This window comes from Ovis aries, chromosome 2, assembly GCF_016772045.2.
Source record: "Ovis aries strain OAR_USU_Benz2616 breed Rambouillet chromosome 2, ARS-UI_Ramb_v3.0, whole genome shotgun sequence".
In the NCBI taxonomy this organism is placed as follows: Eukaryota; Metazoa; Chordata; class Mammalia; order Artiodactyla; family Bovidae; genus Ovis; species Ovis aries.
Window position 1 is genome coordinate 178,256,300 of NC_056055.1, and position 27,326 is coordinate 178,283,625.

Here is a 27,326-nt window from a genome sequence, read left to right on the forward strand (position 1 = left end):
GTCTGCAAATGTAAAAGAAAGCCCCAAATGCTCTTGATTCTACACAAAGGGGTTGAGGTCTTAGATACTAGTATTCTGCTTAAGTGCACAGTGTGAAAAACCGTCCGTACAGTTCGAACAACCTCAACAGTTCCTGAACTTGGCTTTGTTGCCATACCTGTGACATCCTCATGGGTCATGTCGTATGTTCATGTGAGCAGGAGAGGAGACCGATTCTCTTGACCTGTGAACTGTTAGTAGATTCAATGATTACATATAACCCTATAGAGCCAGCAACTGTGTACTTCCCTAAAGGCTTTTAGTCTTTCAGGGCCTGGAATAAAATTATGTATTGGGCAAACACGTATTCTTTTGTTCCCAAGGTTGATTATCGTCATACTCTCTGATACTTGAAAGCTAGTGGTGAGATCAGCTAGATAAATAAGCCATTAGGCTTGGGGCAGCAGCTCTAATGGGCACTTGAGAAAAATAAGATGCCATAAAATAGTGTACAGAATGCAGAGGGGGTAACTGTGGGGACTGCCCCATACCTGGACAGTGGCGGCATTATGGCTTCATCAGCGCATTCCCATTTCTGCAGCTCTGATAACCTAATAGAAGGCACCAGTTCCACAGGAGACAGAGCAACAGACCAGGCAGTGAGGGTGGGGTGATGGGAATAGAATTCTGTGCACAGACCAACAGCCAGATATGAACATCCTCGCAGGATGCACTGTCGATTTTGACTTGCATGAATAATGTTAACAGTCTCATATTACTCATTCAGGACAAGGTACCCAGAATGTGTGCATACTCTGCCAGCGGTAGCAGTGATAGTGACAGTGACCCGGACTATGGAAATAATGGTTTTGGAGCTGGAAGGGGCAAGTTAGTGAAAGCAATGAAGAGCGCCACCCCAGGTAACACCCGCCGGGCCCCCAGGAAATTCAGGGAGGCTCTCTCTTGGGTAGCCTTCGATCATGCCTTTCACCAGGCTCTGTTTCAGCCTCACTTAGATCTTACATCTTAGTTCCACGTCTCTCCTGAGATCTAATTTCCTGGTACTTGTGGAACATTGTCTACGCGCATCAATTTGTTTTCTGGTATTATCTTAATGACATTGCAGTGCAGTCTGAAAGGATTTTATTTCCAAATCTGGCGTCTCCCAAAAAGTCTCCAATGGAGTTATCTTTATAATGAAGGGATGGCTATAAAGATAACTTTGTTCTTAATTACACACTTTGGCAAGTTAAATCACCCCATGAGCTATAGATGGGGTGTTCCAGGCTCTCTGTTCATATCATGCTCTGTAACTCTGGACCTGTTACCCATCATGAGCAGGTCTGTTTACTAGGCTCAAACTCCCTCACATTATTTTTATTTGAAAGAGAATTGGCAGTAGAAAAGCCTTCATCCTGGGGCATTTAAAAATATATATAGTCAGATGGCATTTCCTTACAGATACAAGAGGACAGATGACCCCTAACGCAGAGTGTGATCCAGGATCTGCTTTTCTCCTGATCTACTCTGGATTATCAGAAATACTTTAATGAATCTATGGAGAATCATTCTTTCCATACTAATCAACTTTTATCAAATACTAATTTGGCAATTATCTGTTGTAACCATGACTGTCCTTTTTAAAACAAGTCTGGTATGTTACTTTTGAAAAAAAGAAATTAACTAGTAATTATGTGTGTTACCAGTTTTCCATTTGTCTTGGCATTTGTGACATGTGAGGTGAGATGGGTGTGTGAGAATAATCATTAACCTGAGCCTCCTTTTTGTTCCTTGCATCCTACAAATCACCAGAGAGGCAGGACCAATGGGTGGATCCTGCAAAGACTTACCAAAAGGAAAGTGGCTAATACCGCTGGCGTTTTAGTTAGGCTATTGTCCTTGTAAGCTCTCAGGGGTCTGTCAGTGTCCCTTTGTTGTAACAGTTAAGGGGAAGGGGAATTAATTGTCAAGGGTCCTTCTCCATGAAGATGCTGAAGGCCAGGCCAGCTGCTAGTCTAGCTCCTTCCTTGCGCTTAGCATGGATCCACAGTGAATAACCTCACCTCACTGATCCTTAACTGTTCTTCCTGGCTCTAATTTCATACATTTATTGAACAAATACTTATTAAAGGCCTCCTCTGGGCCAGCTTTCTGGCAGTGAAGGAATGAACAAAGATCTCTGCCAGGCAGTAAAAGATAGGTATTTGTTGGTAGTGTTTAGTTGCTAAGTTGTGTCCGACTCTTTGCCACCCCATAGACTGTAACCTGCCAGGTTCTTCTATCCGTGGAATTTTCCAAGCAAGAATACTGGAGTGAGTTGCCATTTCCTACTGCAGGGGATCTTCCTGACCCAGGGATCAAACCCGTGTCTCTTGCATCTCCTGGTTGGAATAAACTAGTAAATGAATATATTTTGTTGAAAGGAGATATGGAAGAGACAAGTAAAGGAGGATAGGATGTGGAAGAACAGGACTTCTCAGGAGTGGTGGTTGGTCCAAAGGGAGAAGAGGGGGATCAGATGTTAAAATTTCAATAGAGAACAAGTCAGAACAAGTCTCACTGTTGTTGTGTTAATCACTCAGTCATGTCTAACTCTTTGCAACCCCATGGACTGTAACCCTCCAGGCTCCTCTGTCCATGGGATTCTCCAGGCAAGAGTACTTGAATGGGTTGCCATTTCCTTCTCTAGAGGATCTTCCTGACCCTGGGATCGAACCCAGGTCTCCTGCATTTCAGGCAGATTCTTTACCATCTGAGCTACCAGCGAAGCCCAAGGCTCACTGAGAAGGTGGTATTTGAGCAGAGATGTGGAGGAGGAGAGAGTGAGCCCGGAAGACGTCTTGGGGAAGCACATTCTCAGCCAGGGAACAATCAGTGCAGACACCTTGAAGCTGTGGCAGAAGGAGGATGTTGGAAGACTAGGAGATGAGGTCAGATGAATGGAGAAGGAGTCAGAGCTCTTGTAAGGCCTTGCTCACCTTTCTGAGGACTTTGCTTCTCCCCTGAGAGCCATCCATGGGGGCCTTTGGGCAATCTGAACAGAGCAGTGGCATGATCTGAGGTGCTGTCCAAGGACCACTCTGGCTGCTATTTTGAGAAGACTGAAGAAGCCAGGTCAACTAGAAGGCCATTATACTTATCCAAGCAACATGTGTTAGTGGCTGAGACCAAGATGGTCCCCGTGAAGGAGTGGGCAGCACGGGCTAGTAATAGGACCGTCTATAGTGAAGAGCATGTTCTGTATCAGCTCTGTCTAGTACCAGGGCCATTACCCACACAGGACTCAGGAGTTCTTGCAGTATGACTAGTGTGAGAATAGAACTGGATTTTCTAATTTAATTTTTTGCCATAGTTTCTCTAAGAGTTCCATTTTCCTCTATTTTTTAAATTCTAATTAACTTTAAATATTAATAGCTGGTACAACACAAGGAGTGACAATGGTCTCATTCCAGTTCTAATTAAAAATACAACATGAGTCATTGATAGATTGGAGGTGGAGTGAAAGAAGAAGCAGAGTCGAGGGTGGCTCCCAGGTTGGGGTCCTAGAAAGGACAGCCCTCTGCCCACCGAAATGAGAAGACTGAGGTTGCGGCTTGAGGAAGCTGATCAGTAGTTGCTTGCCCAGCAAGCAAGCAGAGGTGTGAATATGTTGCCCACCAAGATTCTTGGCCTCCTTCATCAATAGAAATTGATCAGAGGTCAGATAAGATATTCAAGCAAGGCTTTATTAGGGTTCCTGCTGCAGTAGTGGGGAGTGAGAACAAACACCAGGCTCCCTTGCTCACTCCCTAAGGAAGGGGGCAAGCTTGTTCCTTATATGGGGTGAGGGTAGAGGTGTGTCCAGGAGTTGAGCCAGAGGGATGGCTTGGGTGGTTTGCCCACCTCTTAGATTGTGTTGTGTGCAGGAGGCATGCACAGTACCCTGCTTTTGCTCCAGGCCCTTTGTAAGTGGCAGTGGGGTTTTTTGGTCTCTAGCTTATATTCCGGAATCTGTCCCTAACTGCATGCACATACAGTTATTTTTAGTCCTTTATAGTTTCTCTGTACTTCTCTGCTCGAGGAGAGGTATGTCCAGGTGAAAGCATTGCAGCACTGCAGCAGAGTCCCAGGTCCCAGGCCTCTCAGCTAGGTGGTGGGCTGTGTGAGCCTGGGGTTGGGCAGGTCAAGTCTGGTCTGGAGAGGTAATTGGATGTCAGTGTGCCGACGGAATCTAAGGTCCTGGGTCCCACTGAGATCAGAAGGGGGCCAGAGAGGAGAAGTGGAAAAACCAACAAAGGAGACTGGGCAGGAGCCAGCAGTGAGCAAAGAGGAGTGTGTGGCATTCCTAAAGCTGAGTGGAGAGAATGTGTCAAGGAAGAATACCATGGTTCAATATGCTGCTTGCTAAAAAGAAGGACACAGGCTTCATATTGAGACCTGTCTCTTACTCTGACAGTGGGGTTCTGGGGGTAGGAAGTGGGGGTGGGGGAGGGATGGTCTAAAGGCAGTTTGAAAACATCTTCAAAAAGGAAACAAGATTAAGACAAATTGATTCTGCATGAGGATGACATACCTGAGTATGAAAGAAATCACTTTAGGGTCCAGAGTTTTAACCTAGCTTGTTTAAATGAGGTGTGCAAAGCAATACAGAATACACATTAGGTGGTGGCTATGGATCTTGGTGGACGGAGAACTTGCTCCTTTAACTTTTTTTTCTTTTTTTTTTTCTACTGCACTGCAAAATGAAGCGAGTCCCAGCCTCAGTTTTTTTTCTCTCTATCCTCATAGTGCTTATCCTCTTTCCTCCAACCAGAACAAATCCCTATTTGAGAGGTTTCTTTCACTCTATTGCTATAGCCTCTGGGCCCATTGGTGCTTCTTGAGAATAAGATGCAGAGTAACTGGAAGCAGCACAACCAGCACAAAAATCAGTCCCTCTCGCCAGGCATCTGCCTTCTGTCTGTAAAATGGGACTTGTTGCCAGAGCTCTGTCATCTGTCCACCCTGACTGACCCAGCCACCCCCAGCCCCGCTAATGTCAGTGCTGCCAGAGAGAGAAAATGTGTCCAGACAGCTGGCGTGGCTCTGGGTGTGTGCTGGCTTCCTGCAAGCCTGGAAAGGGGCGTTTAGGGTTGCTGCAGCACCAGTAACTTTTTGGATGTTGACAAAGTTGATAAGAAGATTGAAACAAAAGAAAAACACGGTAAACAGTTGCATGCCTTACGTAGGTGGTAGAGATTTTCTTCCCTTTGGAGTCACAATTTTGTCTTGCTTTTATCTCCTTTGTCTGCAAGGTGAGATTACCCTTCCCCCACTCTTCCCCCATGAGCTGGTTCACTCTTTCGGTAACAAGGTTTGTAATGGAGATTCCCAACCCGTAGGATGGAATTTTCCATATCTTAAAGCCTTAGTGGAAGTTGTCCCAGAGAGTTGGCCTCTCTCGAACACACCGTCTCTCCCTGGTCCACTGAAATATGCCTCAGGTAAGGAGGGTACCTGCCATTGGCAATCTGTCCTCCAAGGCTTCTAGAAAATGGGCACTCAGTGGCCTCTACCCCTTATGCAAAAGAGTCCTACTTTCTAAAACCCTGCCTATGGGCTCATAAAGGACTCAAGTAAATACACATCTTTACTTTAAAAGTTGGTTTCTATAGCGTGACTTTGAAATGTGTGTAGAAAGCCCAGGTTGTTAGTAGAGAGGCAGCAGCAGAAGCAGGAGTTAGGAGCTGGGTAGGTGGCGCAGCGGGTGAGGGAGTGGGCAAAGTAAGTTTGTGGCTTTGTTTCCATGGAGCTGTCTGTTCTGAATTGCCATGTTGGGCATAACAAACACTCCTACCCCCTTCCTGCAGGTAGGACCTGGGAGAAGGCAGGAAGGAGCCAGGTACAGAGGTAGAAAGATGAAGGACAGAGAGCAGACCAGGGCCAGAATGTAAAATAGGGACAGCCCAGCAGAGTTGCAGCAGTGAAGCTCAGTCTCACACCTGAAACAGCAATTTCTCTAAGACCCCTCCACTAAGCTTTGGATTCATCCATCTGGCTGCCCACCACCATCACTTACCCTGCCAGGTATCTCAAGGGCAAAAATCCAAGCCAAGACCTTTCCTTTTCACTGTAGAAATGTCTGTTTCGCCGACTCTCTGTCTTAGCTGATGGTCTCACCATTCTTTTAGCACAAACTATGAAGCTGGAAGTTTTCGTAGACTCTTCCTTCTCTTGCCTCTACCTCCTGGCAGGCCAAAGGTTCTGCTGGCTTCTTGGTGAGCTGTTCCTCACACCTACCCAATCTCTAGCCTTTCTGCTGCTGCCCCAGTAGTGCCTTCATTTGGTCAACATGCCCACTGCCTCCTTGCTCCCCTCCCTGCTCAACTCCCTGCCTGTCCCATTCATGCTGCCACAAAGTATGAAATCCCATCATATTCTTCCTTTGCTTAAAATCGTTCTTATTCACAGACAAAATCCAGTGTCCTCCACTTGTAAGATTCACAAAGCCCACTTTGACCTTGCCTTTCTGACTTCATCTTTCTCCATTTCCTGTCTTAAACTTTGTTGCTGTTGTTCAGTCGCTAGGTTGTGTTCACCTCTTTTTGTCCCCATGGACTGCAGCACGCCAGGCATCCCTGTCCTTCACTATCTCCCTGAGTTTGCTCAAATTCAGGTCCATTGAGTCAGTGATGCTATCCAACCATCTCATCCTCTCACCCTCTTCTCCTCCTGCCCTCAATCTTTCCCATTATCTGAGTCTTTTCCAGTGAATCGGCTTTTTGCATCAGGTAGCCAAAGTATTGGAGCTTCAGTGTCAGTCCTTCTAATGAATATTTAGGGTTGATTTCCTCTAGTATTGACTGGTTTGATCTCCTTGCTGTCCACGGGATCTCAGGAGTCTTCTCCAGCACCACAGTTTGAAAGCATCAGTTCTTCAGCACTCTAGGCATCATTGAAATGCTTGTTCTGTCCTGAGCACATGATGCCCTTGGGGACTTCCATGGCTTTGCTCTAGTGGTCTTGCTTCCTGGAATGGCTTTTACTCCAACACCCTTCTATTCTAACCTTTATGTAACTCCTACTGTGTCTTTGAGAGTTCAGACTTTACCTCCTCCAGGAAGTCTTCCCATTGCTCCTCCATCAGCCATGCCCAAGTTACTCATACTTGTCTGTTCTCCTGCCCTGCCCTATGTTTATTTGTGTCCCTTGCCCCTCGAGATTATATTATTTCTTTGCATATTCAGGTGTCTCATTAGTGCCGAGATTGTTTCTTATTCATATTCTGCACTTAGCACAGGGCCTGGTACAACGTAAGTGCTGAATAAATGTTAAACAGCTTCCTGACTATTGAATTAAAATGCAGCACAGGACTGGTTAAGGCCTTGTTAGCTCCTCATGCAACATCCGTCATCCACTTGGGCCGTTCTTTGTACCAGAGAAAGAATGACTCAGAGCAGCTATCTACAGAAGGAAATTCAATAAGAACATTTCTCCTTCTCTGGACGGTTATGCTAGAGAAATTGGTGAATCCATTTTTCCAATTTTTCTCAAAGGTGTAGATGTACTTTAGCTTCCTCTTCCATGATGATTCTTCATGGGGACTGTTGGAGGCGTATCAGACTCCTGTGTTTTTTTTTTTTTGTTTCTTTTAAATGGTTGCATGTCCCCTGGCTTGGTTTTCATCTCTGCCCCAGTGTGGGAGTTACTGTCACAGAGAGTCCATTCTTCCTGATAACACTGCACCATACCTTTGAGACCTGAAAGAGACATGTAATTGCTGAGAACCTTCAATCTTGGGATATTTGTTCTGTGAAAATCTCCAAGTTGCATTAGTTAGTGGATGAATAGTATTGACAGAAAGAACAGAAGCAAAGAAGAGAGTTAAAACGAGTTCATCTGGTTTCCTCAGCTCTTAATCTGTATCCAGGCCAGTGCTGGACACTGGGGATTGAGGGCAAGTTAGTGACACAGCCCTGCTCCCTCAGTGCTTCTAATCAGACCTACAGATGCAAAACATCAGCTGAGATAGGAGCTGGTCAAGAACCCTAAACAGTTGTGTTCTGCTGCCTAAGGCCATGCTGTTGGCTCCTCAGGGTGAGGAACCAGAATTTCATTTCCTTTTAATTTTTCACAAATTGACTTCCCACTAGGGTCTACAGATCACGGGGTCCTGAACTTACTTTCAGGAGCTCCCCCTCCCACCTTAGGCCCCTCAGTCTCAAATACACAAATCAGGTCCACTGAGCAAAGCTTCAGAATCATGGTCCCACAGCCCCCAATGATGTTCCCCTAATCGAGCCCCAATTCCCTGAACAAGAAGTACATTTTATTCATTTCAAGGTGATTGCGTTCAAAAATTACAGAGTCAGGACAGTTGAGTTAAAAACAGTTGGTTTTGCAGTAATTAGAAAAACACAAGGACATGATGACTCTGGACCAATATTAAAAGAGACGCTGAAGGATAATGGCTCCAGTTCCTGGTTAATTCCTCAGCTTGAATATTTCGAGATTCACAACTAATTATGCAGAGATGATGAATTTTAAAGACGCTGCCACCCTGTCTTGCCAAGGCCAAGGACTTTGGCTATTAATAGAGCAATCAGATTTTGCTATATTGTAGAGAATTCACGCAAAGTTGCATCTATTTTAAAGCGTTCATCTGGCACATGACTTAAAGATGACAAATCGTTGTGATGTACAAAATCGGCATTGGGTTAAACGAAATCCAAACTCATTATAATCATTCTGAGTTCTCCCAGGAGAAATCTTTTGTTTGAAATGGACACCGCAGGTAAGAGTTGTCTTTAGTCCTTGGATCTTCTGTCTTATTTAGATCATTTTAAAGATTAGCTTTATATTTGACAAACCCATCCTGACCCTAGGAGAATGAACACATGCAATAAAACACGAGGGACTTTTGTCCTAGCATTAAGCTTTCCTGGATGACAAATGGAAACTCCTGACCGTGTCAAGCAGGCTGTTCTTAGACCCTTGCTGGAACCAGGGTCTCAGATTTCTCTCTGTCACTATTTATCCACCACGGCCCTTTCAGCTGTTACGATTGGGTTTGCAGTCTGCTGAAGTGTTTTTTTGTTGTTGTTGTTGTTGTTTTTTGTGGAGAAAAGTGTCATGCACAATAACAAAACAAAACAAAAAACCCCACTAGCTTTTAAAACCCACGTGGTCAGAAGCTAACCATTAGAAAGAACCCACTGTGTCCTCAGACAGGCTTGAAAAAGGAGGCTGCGATGTGACTTGCATTTAATTATTAAAGCTGCATATTGGGAGGCCCTTAAGAAAGCAAATGTCACGATGGACAGAATGAGTTTACCCTCCTGTCGAAAGAGCAGTGTGCCGTGGCAAAGCCGTCGCTCAATTAAATTGGACTGCGGGATACAGAGGAGATGGAGACCAAGTCTGGGGACCCTAATGAGACATTTTGGAGGGAAGAGATACCAACCCCCCAGAGTTTGTCACTCTGTGATGGATGTTCTCCCCTCCCCCACCACCATTATCGCAGCACCCCCCAGCACTACCCATTATAGCCCCAAACAGTTAAACAGGAGCTTGCAGAGTGGAATTTCAAAGTGCAAAGCAACTCCTTGCTTGTTGTGGAATAGGTGGGGGGAGCAAATGATACAGAATGCTGTGCAAAATAGCCATCTTTCGCTGCCAGGACTGAAAGAAAGCTGGGCAATGGATCTAAATAAATAAGCCATGAATTGGATGCCATTTCATCTATGAAAACGTGTGCACCCCTCAGTCTCATGCAGGGGGAGCAGAAGGAAGTGGAGTCTGGTAAACCCCCAAGGCCTCTTGCCACCTTGCAGCCCCGGAAGAGTGCCTGAGATGACTTTTGCGTAGAGCTTACACAGAATCTGAGGAATACCCCCACTGTTCATACTGGGTTGTCTAGCCCAGTAGCTCTCAAACAGGGTGATTGTGACACCCAGGGGACATTTGGCAATGTCTGGAGACACTGTGGGCTGTCACAACTCACAGGTGAGGAGGAGCTTGCTGTCTGGTGCATGGAGCGCGTGGATGCTGCTAAACCTCCTATAAGGCACAGGGCTGCCCCTAATAACAAAGCCTTGTCAAGCACAGGATGTCAGCAGGGCCAAGAAGCAGCCTAACAAAATTAACCCCTGGGTATCAGAAATGTTTGCTGGGAAGCACAAGCTGTCAAATATTTGCGCCAAACTATAACAGCAGAGAAATCCCCCTGCCTGCCGTGCATTTGCCCCAGGCCTGGCCCAGCTGCCTGATTTGGGGTCAGGGTGTACTCCCTCTCCAAGGGGCTTCAGAAGGGACATGTGTGCTCCTGTCTGGGCCTCTCACGCTGGCCTGTGGAGCCTGTTCTGTGCTTCTGTCTGAGTGTCAGGGACACTGCGACTGTCTGAAGTGCTAACACAGAGCACAGATTGTTTAAGGCTGATACCCATTAAGTCTCTTATTAGTATTTCATTTCTGTCTCTCTTAGAGAACATGTGCCCTGAGGAGGCGGAAATCCTTTACAGACTTGAAAGTTACCCGAGGACAGTTAATCCTCATGCTGCTCTAGTAAAGTAGGTAAATTGCAATTAGATGTTAAAAGAAGAAAAAAACATCTTCCACAGGTGTTTGGAGTTCCTGGGGGACCTCAGAGTTCATGCTTGGCTAAAAAGCACACAGTGATATTTAAAAAGGTCCCCTTGCCAGAACTCTTCCACAGAACGGTTAAGACTAGGAAGATTAACATAAATCTCAGGAATAAAAATGCAGGGTCAGTAGAAGGAGCTCTGTTGAAGAAATGGGGTCTGTGGGGAAAATAAAGGGCTCGGTATTCAGGGAAAATCTTTCTGAGGTAATTATTAAAGTTTGAAAAAAGTGAATGTGATGTGCAAATCTTTGAGATGTAGGAGAAAAGAGACAGATGCATTCTAATTATTTAGAGTATTTTGTTCTCAGACTTGAAGAAAAATGACAGACACCATTTCTCATGTTCTCCCACCCCACTCAGCCCTCTTCAACCAGCCAAAACCCTAGAAACCTATCTTGTACTATACAACCAAGCAGATGAGCTCAGGGAAAAAACAGGGTTCCCTTCCTAACAAGCAACTAGGAATTTTTCCAGGAAAATGTCAAGTATCATTCAGCAAATCATACAACTGGTTGTTCTCTGTGAACTTTTCAGAATTTAGAAACCAAAAGCAATGGGCCATTTGGCGAAATGTGTGGGACATGCCTGTAAGTGAGAGTTAGGACACTTGTGTTCTAATGAGTACACTTTGTGGCCCTGAACCAGTAATGTTAGCTTTTCTGAGCCTTTGTTCATCTGCCATCCAATGTCCACCTTGCCTCCTTCTCATGGAATAGTTCAGATTTGAAAATGGATGTCACAAGGCTTCCAACCTGCAGAGTGCTAAATAAACATGAGTGGAACTGTGTTAAATATATTGAAGAAGAGAACAATTCCTAGAATTTAAGGTTGAGGTTATCAGAAAAGGGGAGGAGGGCACATGGACCTTACAAACTGTGGGCTGAAATAATGTTAGGCTATAGCCTCAGAAAGGTTATAAAGCCCCCTCATAACTTAGCCAGGGTTATACAGTTTCATTAAGGGAAATATCATAGTCTCTTTATCTGTTGTTAAAATTAAGCCTAAATAAGAAAGAACTGATTTAAACTTCCATGAAACAAGCCCAGTAGCATCCTCCATCCTTTATTATTTATTTTTGCAATGAGTAGCAATATCCCAAGCTATCACTCAGGATCATTGTTTCCAGGTTCAATTACATGAGACCCAAGAAATATGGTGAGGCTGGATCAGGTGGGGAAAAGTTCCATTTTTAATTAGACCATGAATTTTATTATAAATGAATAAATCAGCATACTCTTTAAGAAATTTAATTAGAAAAGGAGACAGCATTCTTTTCATGGTATTGGCCAAGCTGACTCTCAGTCTTGGGCAGGCAGAAATGGTTAACGGTTGGCTCCCAGCCGCCCCCTGATCAGCTTACTCACCTGTTTATGAACCCCTACAGAAGCATCATAAACAGTGTTTTCTTCCACCTTCATCTTCTCACATTTTTAAAAGCCTTCCTTCTATCTTGGTTTGTTTGGCCCATCCAGGGCTATTGTCTCTTTTCATCCTGGAATGTTCCCGCCCCTCCCCCCAAAAAACCTCTAGGTATCTTCTTGAATTTGATTAGGATTCCATAAAAAGAGAGGTGACAGGATCAGTATTTTTAGGAAAGACCCAAAGCTATGCTAACATTGTTCACAGTGCCCACAGGACCTTTGAGATGTGAAGAAGCACTCAGTTAGCTAGCTGGAAGAAGCATGCCTGTGTCTTCTTGGACCATAACTTACTTAGTGATATCGAGCAAGCCTCTCCCTTCCGTCATTTGGCCCATCTAGAACTAGATATCTTCCGGATCCTCCTGCCCCAACCAGGCCTGATGTTCTATCACTACAGCCTATAAATAAAGACTGTAATGATTTGGACATCAAGCTTCAAGCTTCAAGATCCAGCAGCCTTAGCTATTTGGAGAGCTTCTCAGAGTTTTCATCAGGTCTCATTTATCAAAATTTGATTTTATTGTTTTGATCACAGAAGCCACTTCCATTCTTTGGTGCCCCTTGCCTCGTGTAGGTTAACCGTCTTTACGGCTTTCTTGTTCATCCTTCTAGTCTTTCTTTGTGCAAATCAAGGAAATGCAAACAAATACTTTGTATTACAAAGTGAAGCAAACTGTATACTGTGCTTCATCTTGTTCTGTTTTCCTTCAACTCACAATATATCCTGGAGATCACTCCATGTCAGTACATAAAAGTCTTCCTCCTTCTTTCTCACAGCTATGTTGTATGGCTGTACCATAATTAATGTAACTAGTCCTCTATGGAATGGATTTCCAGATTTAGACTTTTGAGTCATAGTATAAAAGCATTTGGCAGAAAGTGAAGAGGAACTAAAAAGCCTCTTGATGAACGTGAAAGTGGAGAGTGAAAAAGTTGGCTTAAAGCTCCACATTCAGAAAACGAAGATCATGGCATCTGGTCCCATCACTTCATGGGAAATAGATGGGAAACAGTGGAAACAGTGTCAGACTTTATTTTTTGGGCTCCCAAATCACTGCAGATAGTGACTGCAGTCATGAAATTAAAAGATGCTTACTCCTTGGAAGGAAAGTTATGACCAACGTAGATAGCATAGTCAATAGCAGAGACATTACTTTGCCAACAAGGGTCCATCTAGTCAAGGCTATGGTTTTTCCAGTGGTCATGTATGGATGCGAGAGTTGGACTGTAAAGAAGGCTGAGTGCCAAAGAATTGACGCATTTGCACTGTGGTGTTGGAGAAGACTCTTGAGAGTCCCTTGGACTGCAAGGAGATCCAACCAGTCCATTCTAAAGGAGATCAGTCCTGGATGTTCACTGGAAGGAATGATGCTAAAGCTGAAACTCCAGTACTTTGGCCACCTCATGCGAAGAGTTGACTCATTGGAAAAGACTCTGATGCTGGGAGGTATTGAGGGCAGGAGGAGAAGGGGACGACAGAGGATGAGATGGCTTGATGGCATCACTGACTCAATGGACGTGAGTCTGAGTGAACTCTGGGAGTTGGTGATGGACAGGAGGCCTGGCGTGCTGTGATTCATGGGGTTGCAAAGAGTCAGACACAACTGAGCGACTGAACTGAACTGACTGATAAAAGCATTCATTGTCAGAGGAGTTGGGCTATTTTCACATCCACGTGTGATCAACATGCCTCATCCCCCAAAGCCTCACCATCAAATTTAAGGTCAAACTACTGTGCTCTGCCAGTCTTACATAGGAAAAATGTAGTGAAAAACAGTGTGGTTTGAATTTTATTTATCTTACGAATAGCAAGGCTGAGAACTTCTGCTTAGATCTACTTAAATGTCATCTGTATTTCTAAATCTGTGAATCATCTGTGAGTAACCTTTGCCCAATTTTTTATTGAGTTATGTAGGTCTTTTTCAACACCATTTCTAAGAGCTTTATAAAATTTAGGGAGATTATTCCTTTGTTTGTGATACAAATTGTCCATGACATTCCCAGTTTTTTCATTTCCCTGTGATGTCACTTTGGATGTTCTTTGCAATAGGCTTTATTTTCTTTCATAGGGTCAAGTCCATCGGTCTTTTATGATAAGCCTTTGTACACTGCAAGTTTATTAATTTAAAAAACTCATGTTTTTTCATAGTAACCCAGACAGTGTGTATTTTTGTCCTCACATATGGATCCAAACTTTTCTTTTTGACTATCCAGTTGTCTTATGTCAGTTTTGTATCAAAGAGATACTTTAAAAAAGATAAGATCAATCAATTTCTTTTATGACCAGCTGTGAAGGAGACAATTTTGTAACTGAGGAAAAATGAAAAGACCTTAGTTTCTTCTGGTACAATAACTCAGTTAGCCAGCCTGATCCTTTCAACCCCATATTCTGTGTCAGTCATTTCACCATCAGGCCTAATTAATGCAAAAAGAATCATACGACCCATGGCCAGGTGAAGGAACATCCTTTGTTTCCAGTGGTCTTCTGGATGAATCGTAGAGTGTGCTGTCCTATTGTGACTAATTTTGGGAGGCTATTACAGGCCTGCATATGAGCAAGGAGAGGAAGTTAAGTGTGCATGAAAAGGCTCCTAGGACATTTGGGCTCTCCTTTGGCCATGCTTGTGGTGGACTCTGCTCGTGCTTGTTGGGAACTCATCTCTAAGTTAAGTGCTGTGGGCATTGGAAAGGAAGCATGAGGCATGGTCCTGCCCACACAGAATGCACAGTCTAGTAGTAATAGTAGAGAGAAGAAGTTAGAAATTCTAAAAGTCACTAACAATAATATCAGCAGCATATAAGTAAGTTCCCAAAAGTATGGTTACAGACACCCCACCCCTGCTCATGCCTCTTTGTCCCACTTAGAATGCGTTCTCAGTAACCTAACATAGTGGACTGTCATAGGGTCTTATTTTCCTGTGTCAAATAAAGACTTGTTTTCCACATTTCAAATGGAGTGAACCATCTCAAGTCAAAACTCGAGATCTGGGCTTATATCCTTCTCCTGGGATTCCACAGTCTTCTTGTTTCACCATGACCATCAAATCACTACTATGCCTGTCTACCTCCCTGCTTGTTTCTTAACAGCAGGAATTGTGATCTTTTCCGCTGAAGCTCTGGCATATGAGAAGAGCTTACTGGAGGCTTATTGAAGGGCTGGGTGTATGAATGGTCTGTGACTCTGAGATTGAGTGCTAACAAGGATTTCCAGCAAAAGGCAAGAAGCAGTCATGCTATCTCCCTGAAAGGGACTTTGGGAGCCAGTCTTGAATAATCGATTTTGAGTTGGCATAAAGGGGAAGAGAATTTCTCCTTGGGCCTAGTGAGGGAATTGGGAAGTGAAGAGAGGGTCAGAAGAGGGCAGTGACAGTCAGTCTTCCCCAAAGGTACAGCATAACAGAGGTCATGTGGTTTTATGAGAGTAATTTATATAAAGGTGATGCCAACATGCAGTTGTTGTGATCTGTCTGTGCCAGTGAGTTTGAGTGGTGAGCTAGAACACATGTAATCAACAGGCTTGGATTTACTATTACTGTTCCCAGAATCTGCCTTTCAACCTGAATCTGTCCTGCAGCCTTTGCTGAAAAACAGTAATCAGAAAACTTGCCTCTCTCTCTTTCTGCTTTTCCGCTTCATTTGTAATAACCTAGAGCACAAAAGTGTTAGAAGAGAACTCAGACGTTATCTTGCCCATCTTCTCTCTTGCTGAAATGTAAGCTCCTCGAGGGCAGGAATTTCTGTTTTGTTTAGTGCCGTAGCCTGAGAATTTCTTGGATATTTATTTGATAAATGAAGAATGATTTAATCCCCCTTATCCTATTCTTATTCATTCTCTCCTTCATGACTGTACAAATCAGGCTATTCCATTGGAAAGAATTTAATTATTAAAACATTTAATTGAGATTTTCTATCCCATACACTGGTGAGGGAGGAGGACAGGAGGATCTGTGTGCCATTTGGGTCACACAGTAATAATAGCTGGGAGAAACATGGTCTTGATGGATTGTGGATAAAGATTACACTCAGCATACGCTCAGGAGAACCATGAAATCCAAAGTTCTCTTTGGTATCTAATGCACAGTTTGCTAAGATAGTGGATGAAAGAATGCATACCTGTATGAATGCATGAATGAATGAATGAGTGGATGGGACAGCCAGATATACTGGGAAATATTCATGAAGGATTTGGAGTCAGGAAAACTTGAATTGATATCCATAGCATGTGGTATCACTGAGCTTCTCTGAGCCTCAATTTCTCATCCATCAAATGACAATAATAATGCTTAAATGTAAGATTTTAATGAGATAGTATATGCAGCATGCCTTTTTGAAAGGTGTCCTTTAATGCTGGCTGTTGTTATTGCTATAAATTAATTTACAAGTAAAGGCTCAGTGAGGTACAGCTCTGGTACGGAAGGGTGACAGAAGCCTGGAAGAGGTTCAACCCAGACACTTTTCTTGTACCTAAAATGTCATAATGGAGGGTTTTCAGAGAGAAAAGGAAAACGTAGAGTGGGACTGGGGGTCCCCATGCTAGAACCTTCTGGACACACCTTTGTCATATGTTATTATTAACAATGCTCATGTGTTTCTGGACATTTAAGCAGCACAAGGACTGAATGTGTTATTTTGTTCATTGTTAGATCACCAGTGCCTAGAACAGTGCCTGGCACATAGGAGGCACCTAATAAATGCTTGTCAAATGAGTGAAAAGCATTACTTCTGAAATGAATTATTCTCTTCATAAAAATTCAGTTGGGTTTTCAGAGGAAAGCATAAAATGAACCAGTGTCTTAGAATTTCTCAGTGTCTTTCTCAAAAGTAAAAAAAAAAAATTGTTTTTTTTAAATTATCATGTCAGTGCCACAAAATGTCTCTTTGGAGTGCAAAGTTCACACACATAATGTGCTTAAATCACAAATGTTATTCAGTATAATACCAGTTGGATCATAAGATGAAAGAAATTATGGGCTAAAACAGCTCTTTAAGATATGCATTCAGAAAGCAAAATGAGTTTAATTCCTTGGTTCCAGAGGAAGATGGTATTTAGCCTGGATAATACTTCAGGATTTACAACTATGTCAAATTACACTTTTCACTTTTTTTTTTCTGATAAAATGTACCATGCTGTATAGCATCATTTTTAAAAAGAAATGTGCTGATGATTTGGGGCAGGGAAGAGTGTTCCACCTTTCAAAACACTGAACCTTGGGTCTAAGAACACAGGTTTTTAGAGTTACATTTGAGGGAGAAGTTAGCCTGAAGTTCTATGAAAAGGATGTATAGTTCTAAAAGAAAGATTCTTTGATCAGTGATGAAGCAGTGATGATAGGCATTCTAGTCTTATGGCTCATTTTTAAAGGGACTGTTTCAGTGTTTCCCCATTTAGGATGATTGTTTTTCGTATTTTTGTTGTTGTTATTTTTTGGTAAATTAACTTTATCATGTTACAGAATTCTGTTTTAATCCTAGTTAACTAAGAGGTTTTTTATAAAATCATATATTCATGTTGACTTTTATCAGAGAGTATAGATGCATCTAATGAGATGATCATGTGGTTTTTACCTTTAATCTCTTAATGAAATAAAAGATATAAATATATTTAAAAATTAAACCAGCCTTATATCCTTGTGATAAACCCAATTTATCTATAATATAGTAATATTTTATATATACTGATACATTTAATTAGTTAATATTTTTGCTTCAGTTCAGTTCAGTTCGGTCGCTCAGTCGTGTCCAACTCGGCGACCCCATGAACCGCAGCACACCAGGCCTCCCTGTCCATCACCAACTCCCAGAGTTCACCCAGATTCACGTCCATCGAGTCAGTGATGCCATCCAGCCATCTCATCCTCGATCGTCCCCTTCTCCTTCTGCCCCCAATCCCTCCCAGCATCAGAGTCTTTTCCAATGAGTCAACTCTTCACATGAGGTGGCCAAAGTACTGGAGTTTCAGCTTTAGCATCATTCCTTCCAAAGAAATCCCAGGGTTGATCTCCTTCAGAATGGACTGGTTGGATCTCCTTGCAGTCCAAGGGACTCTCAAGAGTCTTCTCCAACACCACAGTTCAAAAGCATCAATTCTTCAGCGCACAGCCTTCTTCACAGTCGAACTCTCACATCCATACATGACCACTGGAAAAACCATAGCCTTAACTAGACGGACCTTAGTTGGCAAAGTAATGTCTCTGCTTTTGAATATGTTATCTACGTTGGTCATAACTTTTCTTCCAAGGAGTAAGTGTCTTTTAATTTCATGGCTGCAGTCACCATCTGCAGTGATTTGGGAGCCCCCAAAAATAAAGTCTGACACTGTTTCCACTGTTTCCCCATCTATTTCCCATGAAGTGATGGGACCAGATGCCATGATCTTCGTTTTCTGAATGTGGAGCTTTAAGCCAACTTTTTCACTCTCCTCTTTCACTTTCATCAAGAAGCTTTTAGTTCCTCTTCACTTTCTGCCATAAGGGTGGTGTCGTCTGCATATCTGAGGTTGTTGATATTTCTCCCGGCAATCTTGATTCCAGCTTGTGTTTCTTCCAGTCCAGTGTTTCTCATGATGTACTCTGCATATAAGTTAAATAAGCAGGGTGACAATAGACAGCCTTGACGTACTCCTTTTTCTATTTGGAACCAGTCTGTTGTTCCATGTCCAGTTGTAACTGTTGCTTCCTGACCTGCATACAGATTTCTCGAGAGGCAGGTCAGGTGGTCTGTATTCCCATCTCTTTCAGAATTTTCCACAGTTTATTGTGATCTACACAGTGAAAGGCTTTGGCATAGTCAATAAAACAGAAGTAGATATTTTTCTGGAACTCTCTTGCTCTTTCCATGATCCAGCAGATGTTGGCAATTTGATCTCTGGTTCCTCTGCCTTTTCTAAAACCAGCTTGAACATCAGGAGGTTCTCGGTTCACGTATTGCTGAAGCCTGGCTTGGAGGATTTTGAGCATTACTTTTACTAGCATGTGAGATGAATACAATTGTGCGGTAGTTTGAGCATTCTTTGGCATTGCCTTTCTTTGGGATTGGAATGAAAACTGACCTTTTCCAGTTCTGTGGCCACTGCTGAGTTTTCCAAATTTGCTGGCATATTGAGTGCAGCACTTTCACAGCATCATCTTTCAGGATTTGAAATAGCTCAACTGGAATTCCATCACCTCCACTAGCTTTGTTCATAGTGATGCTTTCTAAGGCCCACTTGACTTCACATTTTAGGATGTCTGGCTCTAGATGAGTGATCACACCATTGTGATTATCCGGGTTGTGAAGATCTTTTTTGTACAGTTTTTCTGTGTATTCTTGCCACCTCTTAATATCTTCTGCTTCTGTTAGGTCCATACCATTTCTGTCCTTTATCGAGCCCATCTTTGCATGAAATGTTCCCTTGGTATCTCTAATTTCCTTGAGGAGATCTCTAGTCTTTCCCATTCTGTTCTTTTCCTCTATTTCTTTGCATTGATCACTGAGGAAGGCTTTCTTATCTCTTCTTGCTATTCTTTGGAACTCTGCATTCAGATGCTTATATCTTTCCTTTTCTCCTTTGCTTTTCACTTCTCTTCTTTTCACAGTTATTTGTAAGGCCTCCCCAGACAGCCATTTTGCTTTTTTGCCTTTCTTTTCCATGGGGATGGTCTGGATCCCTGTCTCGTGTACAGTGTCACGAACCTCGTTCCATAGTTCATCAGGCACTCTGTCTATCAGATCTAGGCCCTTAAATCTATATCTTACTTCCACTGTATAATCATAAGGGATTTGATTTAGGTCATACCTGAATGGTCTAGCAGTTTTCCCTACTTTCTTCAATTTGAGTCTGAATTTGGTAAGAAGGAGTTCATGATCTGAGCCACAGTCAGCTCCTGGTCTTGTTTTTGTTGATGTATTATTAAACCATTTAATTATTTATTGCTATTCGATTTATTATTAACCCATTTTGTTAAATGGGATGAAATGGCTAAGTGGTGTTATTTTCCTGTGCTTTCTTTACCTTGTACTTTCTTATACTTTACTATCAAAATAACACTGGTCTTATAAAAATGACTAGGGAATACTCCCTCTTTTTCTGTTCTTTTTAAGAAGTTGTATGAGTTAGAATATCTTATCCTGATATTTTCTTTGTAAGAATATTATTAATGATGCTTTAATTTCATTAATAGCTATAAAATTTTTCTGGGTTCTTCATCTTCCTTCAGTTCTGATAAACTGTGTAATGTTTCATGAGAATATATCTCTGTCTAAGTTTTTATGTTTATTGACATAAACTAGCTGATTGATTTTACTTATTATCATTTTGGTCTCTACTACATGTGCAGTTACATTCTCCTTTTTTTCATAATATTATTTAATGTTTCTTTTTGTTTAAATCGGTCTTAGCAGTGGTTTGTAAACTTTGCAAGTCTTTTCCAAAAACTAATTTTAACTTTGCTCAATCTATTGTTTTTAACTTGTATTTTATTGATTTCTTTCTTATTTTTATCATATTTCTTTCACCTTTGCTTAGTTATTTTCTCTTATTCTGACTCTCACAAGGGCATTTAGCTAGCTCATATCTTATGTTTCTGTTTCTTTTATCTCTTTCTTTTTCTAGTGTTCAAGCATTTATTTTTTGTTGTTGTTGTTATTTTCAAAAAAGATTTCCTCTCCTCTTTTATAGCATTCTCTCTTTCAATTTAGATGTTATGGACATGTCCATTACAAAACACAAAAGAACTTATGTAAACCTGCTCTACTAGAAATAATAAGGAATGTTTTGCAAGGTGACTTAATATAAGGTCAATATTTTAAAATTTTATTGTATTTTGATTTAACAGTAACAGTAAATTAGAAGCATGACTTTACAAATTCCTTCTGAACTGAAGGAAGGGAAAGATTTCTGAATACAAAAAGCATTGTTGTTGTCCAGTCACAAACTCTTGTCCAACTCTCTGCGACCCCCATGGACTGCAGCATGCCAGGCTTCCCTGTCCTTTACTATCTCCAGGAATTTGCTCACATTCATGTCCTTTGAGTTGGTGATGCTATCCAGCCATCTCATTCTCTGCCATCCTCATTTTCTTTTGCCTTCAATCTTTCCCAGCATCAGGGTCTTTTCCAGTGAGTCTGCTCTTCACCTCAGGTGGCCGAAGTATTGAAGCTTCAGCTTTAGCATCAGTCCTTCCAGTGAATATTCAGGGCTAATTTCCTTTAGTGCTGACTACTTTCATCTCCTTGCTTTCCAAAGGACTCTGAAAAGTCTTCTCCAGGACCACTATATGTGTGTGTGTCTGTGTGTATGTATACATATATGTATATATATACACAGTATTTATATTGTGTATACATATAAATATTGCATTTATATCTTGTGTTCATATATGGTTCTATATATATCTACATATATATGCTTCTAAGGTATTTTTTAATACACACACATGCATTGCACATATAAGAGGTATGTAGGTAAAGGTAGAGCAGTGTAAACTGGATACTAGAATAAGAAGATCTAGGTGGTAATCCCAACCCTGTAACAATGGAGAAAACACTCCTCTCTTCTGGACCTCAGTGTAAAATAAGTGTTGGGCTAGATGAATTCTGAAGTTCTAGCTGGCTTTCAGAAGTTTATGCTCAAATGTGGACATCATCAATTTTAAAGACAAGCTCTTGGGTCCTCCTTTTTCTTCATAATTTGTTTCATCAGTTCAGTTCAGTTCAGTCGCTCAGTCATGTCCAACTCTCTGTAACCCCATGGAGTGCAGCATTCCAGGCTTCCCTGTCCATCACCAACTCTCGGAGCCTACTCAAACTCATGTCCGTTGAGTCGGTGATACCATCCAAACATCTCATGCTCTGTCGTCCCCTTCTCCTCCTGCCCTCAATCTTTCCCAGCATTGGGGTCTTTTCAAATGAGTCAGTTCTTTGCATCAGGTGGCCAAAGTATTGGAGTTTCAGCTTCAACATCAGTCCTTCCAATGAACATCCAGGACTGATCTCCTTTAGGATGGACTTGTTGGATCTCCTTGCTGTCCAAGGGACTCTCAAGAGTCTTCTCCAACACCACAGTTCAAAAGCATCAGTTCTTCAGTGTTCAGCTTTCTTTATAGTCCAACTCTTACATCCATACATGACTACTGGAAAAATCATGTCTTTGACTAGACAGACCTTTGTTGGCAAAGTAATGTCTCTACTTTTTAACATGCTGTCTAGGTTGGTCATAACTTTTCTTCCAAGAAGCAAGCGTCCTTTAATTTCATGGCTACAGTAGCCATGTGAAGTGATTTTGGAGTGCAAGAAAATAAAGTCTCTAGCTGTTTCCATTGTTTCCCCATCTGTTTGCCATAAAGTGGTGGGACCAGATGCCATGATCGGAGTTTTCTGAATGTTGAGTTTTAAGCCAATTTTTTCACTCTCCTCTTTCACTTTCATCAAGAGGCTCTTTAGTTCTTCACTTTCTACCAAAAGGGTGGTGTAATCTGCATATCTGAGGTTATTGATATTTCTCCCAGCAGTCTGGATTCCAGCTTGTGCTTCTTCTAGCCCAGCGTTTCTCATGATGTACTCTGCATATAAGTTAAATAAACAGGGTGACAATATACAGCCTTGATGTACTCCTTTCTCGATTTGGAACCAGTCTGTTGTTCCATGTCCAGTTCTAACTGTTGCTTCTTGACCTGCATACAGATTTCTCAGGAGGCAGGTCATGGTGGTCTGGTATTCCCATCTCTTTCAGGATTTTCCACAGTTTGTTTTGATCCACACAGTCAAAGGCTTTTCTATAGTCAATAAAGTAGAAGTAGATGTTTTTCTGGAACTCTCTTGCTTTTTTGATGATCCAACAGATGTTGACAATTTGATCTCTGGTTCCTCTACCTCTTCTAAATCCAGCTTGAACATCTGGAAGTTCATGGTTCATGGACTGTTAAAGCCTGGCTTGGAAAATTTTGAGTATTATTTTACTAGCATGTGAGATGAGTGCAATTGTGTGGTAGTTTGAGCATTTGTTGGCATTGCATTTCCTTGGGATTGGAATGAAAAATGACCTTTTCCAGTCATGTGGCCACTGCTGAGTTTTCCAAATTCCTCCCAGTATTTGCCTCATAGAGGTAAACACCTCCTAAGTCAGAATTTGATGTCACTAGGACCTTGCAAGCAAGTTACATTTTAAATCTGACTCAACTTTTCAATGTAGGTTATGATTACAAACAAGTTCCCAAGGAGGGGAAGAGATTAAATTATATCAGATGATGTCAGTAGTTAGATCAACTCACATAAAAACTGAAAATTAACCTTTGAGGGATCTGGAAGTCACTGCAGATCTAGACCGGAAGGAGAGCATAGAATAATAAGTCGGTTGTCCAGTTAGAGAGGGCTTAGGAAAGAGTGGAGAGGAATTAGATACAGTAAATATATATAAATCTTGCAAGATTTTTACTGTAAATGGTATAAATAAATGGTGTCACTGGAGAAGTATTTTTTTTCTTTTTAGATAGGGAAAATGACTACACAGTGTATACTGAAGAAAATAATCTAGTAAAATTAGGAGAAAAACAGATGCTGTAGGAGGTGTGTACAAGTAGAGGGGCTGCCCTTAGATAGGAACATGTGTTTATGCGTGATAACTAGGAGGCAGGAGAATTTATGGGCAGATGGTATTAGATATGAATGGGACCTTGTGCAAATTCTCCTCTGCTTGATTCTGTTTTCTCAGGAAAATAGAAAGCAAGGTCATCAGCTCAGAGTAAGAACTGATAAGAAGGTGTTGAAATTTTGGAGAGGAGAAAGCATGAGATAGGCTCACATAGGGGAGAGGGAGGGCCAATAGGCTAGAGAAATTGAGCAGGATTGTCTACTTGACATTAGGAATTATGAATTAAATGAGACCAGCAAATAGGGTTGTGTGTTTATCTACATCCATATTCAGCAGCACGAATGAAAAATAGCCAGTGAGTTGGACTTCACAAAGTTAACTCTTTGCCAGGTGGTACCACAGAGAAAAAGGCAGTGGAGTTGAGAGCACTTGAAAGGAAGTGATTACAATGATGAGCCTTGAAGACAAAGTTAGCTAAAAATGGAAATGTTGACATGAGGGATATAAGGAACCATTAAAAAAATGTAGAATCAATGGATGATAGATTCAAATCAAAAGACTGTTGAGCTGAAGTATTAGAAGGAATAAGCTGGTAAAAGAGGAGGCTGGGAAGTTTGAAATTGAGGTTCAGGAGAAGTTGCATTTGATGGCAGTGGATGTGGGTGGAAGACTAGCCCTGTGGAAGACCACAGCCAGGGCTTTCAAATAATTATCTTCATGGACATTGAAATCATCAAGATTTTTAAGTAGAGTTACATCAGAGAATGTGACAGTATAAGCTAAAATCATCAAGGAATTAGAGGAAATGACCAGGAGATCCATAGATGATTATAGCAAAGATGGGAAATAAATGGCAGTCAGAGGACATGAAATTCAATCCTGAGGCAACAAGGAGGGGAAGGAGGATTTGTACTGCACCTCCAGGCCCAGTGGTACAAAGCGGGTAGGGAAGAAAGTAGCCACCACTTGAGAGGGCTTCATGGGAAGCCATTTCCCCAAAGAAGAGTCAGATTTCAGTAAGAGTTAGAAGATGAAGTGGGTGTTCAGAGAGGTTGAGGGTATGTAGGTAATATTTCTATTTGTTTACTTCGAGTTGAAGAGCACAGGGGCAGGGATAGGAGAGAGATTCTACGTGAAATAAGACTCAAATGGAGATGAGGGTCAGGGGATGATGAATCACCCCAGAGTTCTAAGTTTTTTGTGATTACTGATACATACACATGTATGAGTCTTTGTGAGATTAGCCTTGAGATTTCCAGGAACATGATAGTGGCAAGACTGTGGATATCAGCCCTGAGATTTCCAGGAAAATGATAGTGGCAAGACTGTAGATATGAGAGGGCAGACTGGAGGAGAGGGAGATGTCCCTCCAGAAGTAGGACAATATGGAACCCCCCCCCGCCCCGCCCCTCTAATCCTTCCAGTGACGATGCAGAGCTCAAAGGTGGGTCATTCTTATCTGAAGCATTTTTGCACTAAGCCTCCATTTCTCTCCTGCCAATGGCAGTATGGAGGCGAGTGGAGGAATGGTCTTACTATGAGCATTCAGAACTCCTGAAGATGTAGAGATCAAAAGACAGATGTTCTCACTACTCATGATGGAAAATTTCTTAAAATATCTTGCATACAGTACATCTGGGTGACTCAGTACAGAGCAGAGGCAAATGAAAGGATTTAGTTTCTTTTTTCCTAAGTGTTCAGAGTAAAAAGACAGTTGACTTGACATGTGCCTGGTTTATCATTTGGAATGTAGCCTTAGGTTAGACCCCAAAACACAACGATGAAAATCAAGATAGAAATCTGTTTCCTTCTCCATCTCAGTCCAGAGGTAGGAAGATGAGTCCTGCGGTGGTGTTCTGTAAAATCATCCAGGTACTCATGTTCCTTTCATGTGTTACTTCACCACCTGCTGGGGTGTGATTCTCATCCTTATAAACCAAGCTGACTCACCAGTCCCTCATCTGTCTTCCAGCTCCCAGGAAGGGAGAAAGAGGAAATGGAGGACAAAGGTACCCATTTTATGGATACAATCTAGAAGATACATATATCACTTCATTCAGAGCCACTGGTCAGAATTTAGACATATGGCCATGCCTAGATGCAAGGGCATCTGCAAAATGTGGCCTGTAGCTGGGAGGCCAAAACCCCAATTAAACCTCAGAAGGTTCAATTATTAAAAGGAAAAATAGGATATTAGATACTGGCTGACAGTTAACTATCTATATTACTGATGTGACCACATAAGAAAAAGGAGTAACTTTAATAATCATACTTTGTAACTAGCACATCAGAACTTAGACATCTAAGGAGTACCAGGGGATTATATGTTTTTATCAGTAATGCTAAATTTGCTCAAAATACTGTTAGAGATATAAAAACTATGAACTATAAAAATATGCAATTATAGAACTTTATAACAAGATGATTTTACTCATATAGCTTATTCCCTCATGAATTATTTATTTTGGTATCCCTAAACATGTTAATGTTTACACAAAATAAGTGTTTAATTAATGAGTGACTCAGTCAATCTGTCTTGTATATTCATTTCAACTGACTGAGGAGGAAAATCCAACCCATTGTTCAGAATGTTGTGGTGTTCCCTTAAAGTGGATGTTTTCATCCACTAGAGGTGAATTTGGTTTTTGGAATCAGCCCATCATTATTAAGACTCAAATCTGGTTAATCCAGGCAATAATACCATTTATGGTCAAAAACAAAATATGACATGTAACTTTGAAATAATGGAGCTAATAACCTGATTCTGAAAGCAACTTCAAAAGAAAAATTCCCACAGAATAAATTTATATGTTTATAAAGAGGACTTGAATATATTGAAAAGAACAGTGTTTGAATACTTACATTGAACACGTTAATTACTTAAAAATTTTTCAAAACATTGTGGAAATCTGGTAATAACAAATACCTTTTATCCTCAAATGGTAACAGACTCAGACTATATATCCTAGAAATTACTCTGCACCTGAGAGAGTCCTACCCTGAGGTTCTTAGACCCATGGTGATCCTGGAAGGAGGTAATAGGGAGGCTTGGGAGTCCCAACTAAAGGAAACTTCATAATGAAACTGAAGGGCATGGAGGAGACAACATGGTTCCCAGTGATGCTGGTCGGGAGAGAGGCAAGATGACGAAAAACAGAAAATACAAACACGAAAAAATCAATAAGTCTTCTGTAGATGGTGTGAACAGCCTGCAATTTCCCGCACACTGTGTGAGCCTTGGGGTCTGGTTGGAGTCAGAGTCCAAACTCTTAGGGGAAGATAATTGTATCTCTGGAGTTTTCTTGCCCTCAAGATTGACCCCTTTATGGCTTGTTAGTCCTGCTTCCTTTATCTCTTTCCCTGAGGCCAACTAATCACCAAAATGTCTTTCAGTCACCCGGAAATGGGAAGAAGAAGCTGGAGTTTCCTTTAATTTCAGGGTCCTTGGCATCCAAAATTGATGCCAAGGAGCAGCTGTCTTTCCTCATTGCCCTTCATAGACCCTGCCAAATTGACACTGGCAGGGAGGTCCTTAGAGAATGCATTACCTCCATTCCACCCAATGCCTATTTGTATTTTATTTTTTCAAATGGCACTGAAACACTGTTAGTGACTGCCCGCCTTCACTGGATAGGAGTAATGTATTCCCCCAGCTAGGAGGGCACATTGTTTTTATTCCCCGAACCTGTTAAATTCTATGTGTGCTTAGTCGTTCAGTTGTATCAGACTCTTTGTGACCCCATGGACCGCTGCCCACCAG

General features: G+C 41.8%; 1 protein-coding gene across 28 annotated transcripts in view; it reads left to right on the forward strand.

The window, feature by feature from the left end:
• The window catches only part of NCKAP5 (NCK associated protein 5), a 1,152,446-nt gene that overhangs the window by 1,080,470 nt on the left and 44,650 nt on the right, over positions 1-27,326 (forward strand). For 9 of the 28 annotated variants that reach the window (XM_060410132.1, XM_060410129.1, XM_042244937.2 and 6 more), the window contains one exon: positions 767-899. The exons of 17 other annotated variants lie outside the window; for them this stretch is intronic. In XM_060410132.1, coding sequence (XP_060266115.1) covers positions 767-899 — 133 coding nt within the window. Of the gene's footprint in view, positions 1-766; positions 26,289-27,326 lie in introns of those variants that run through there. 2 more of the 28 variants (XM_060410122.1, XM_060410123.1) reach the window with 1 other exon arrangement.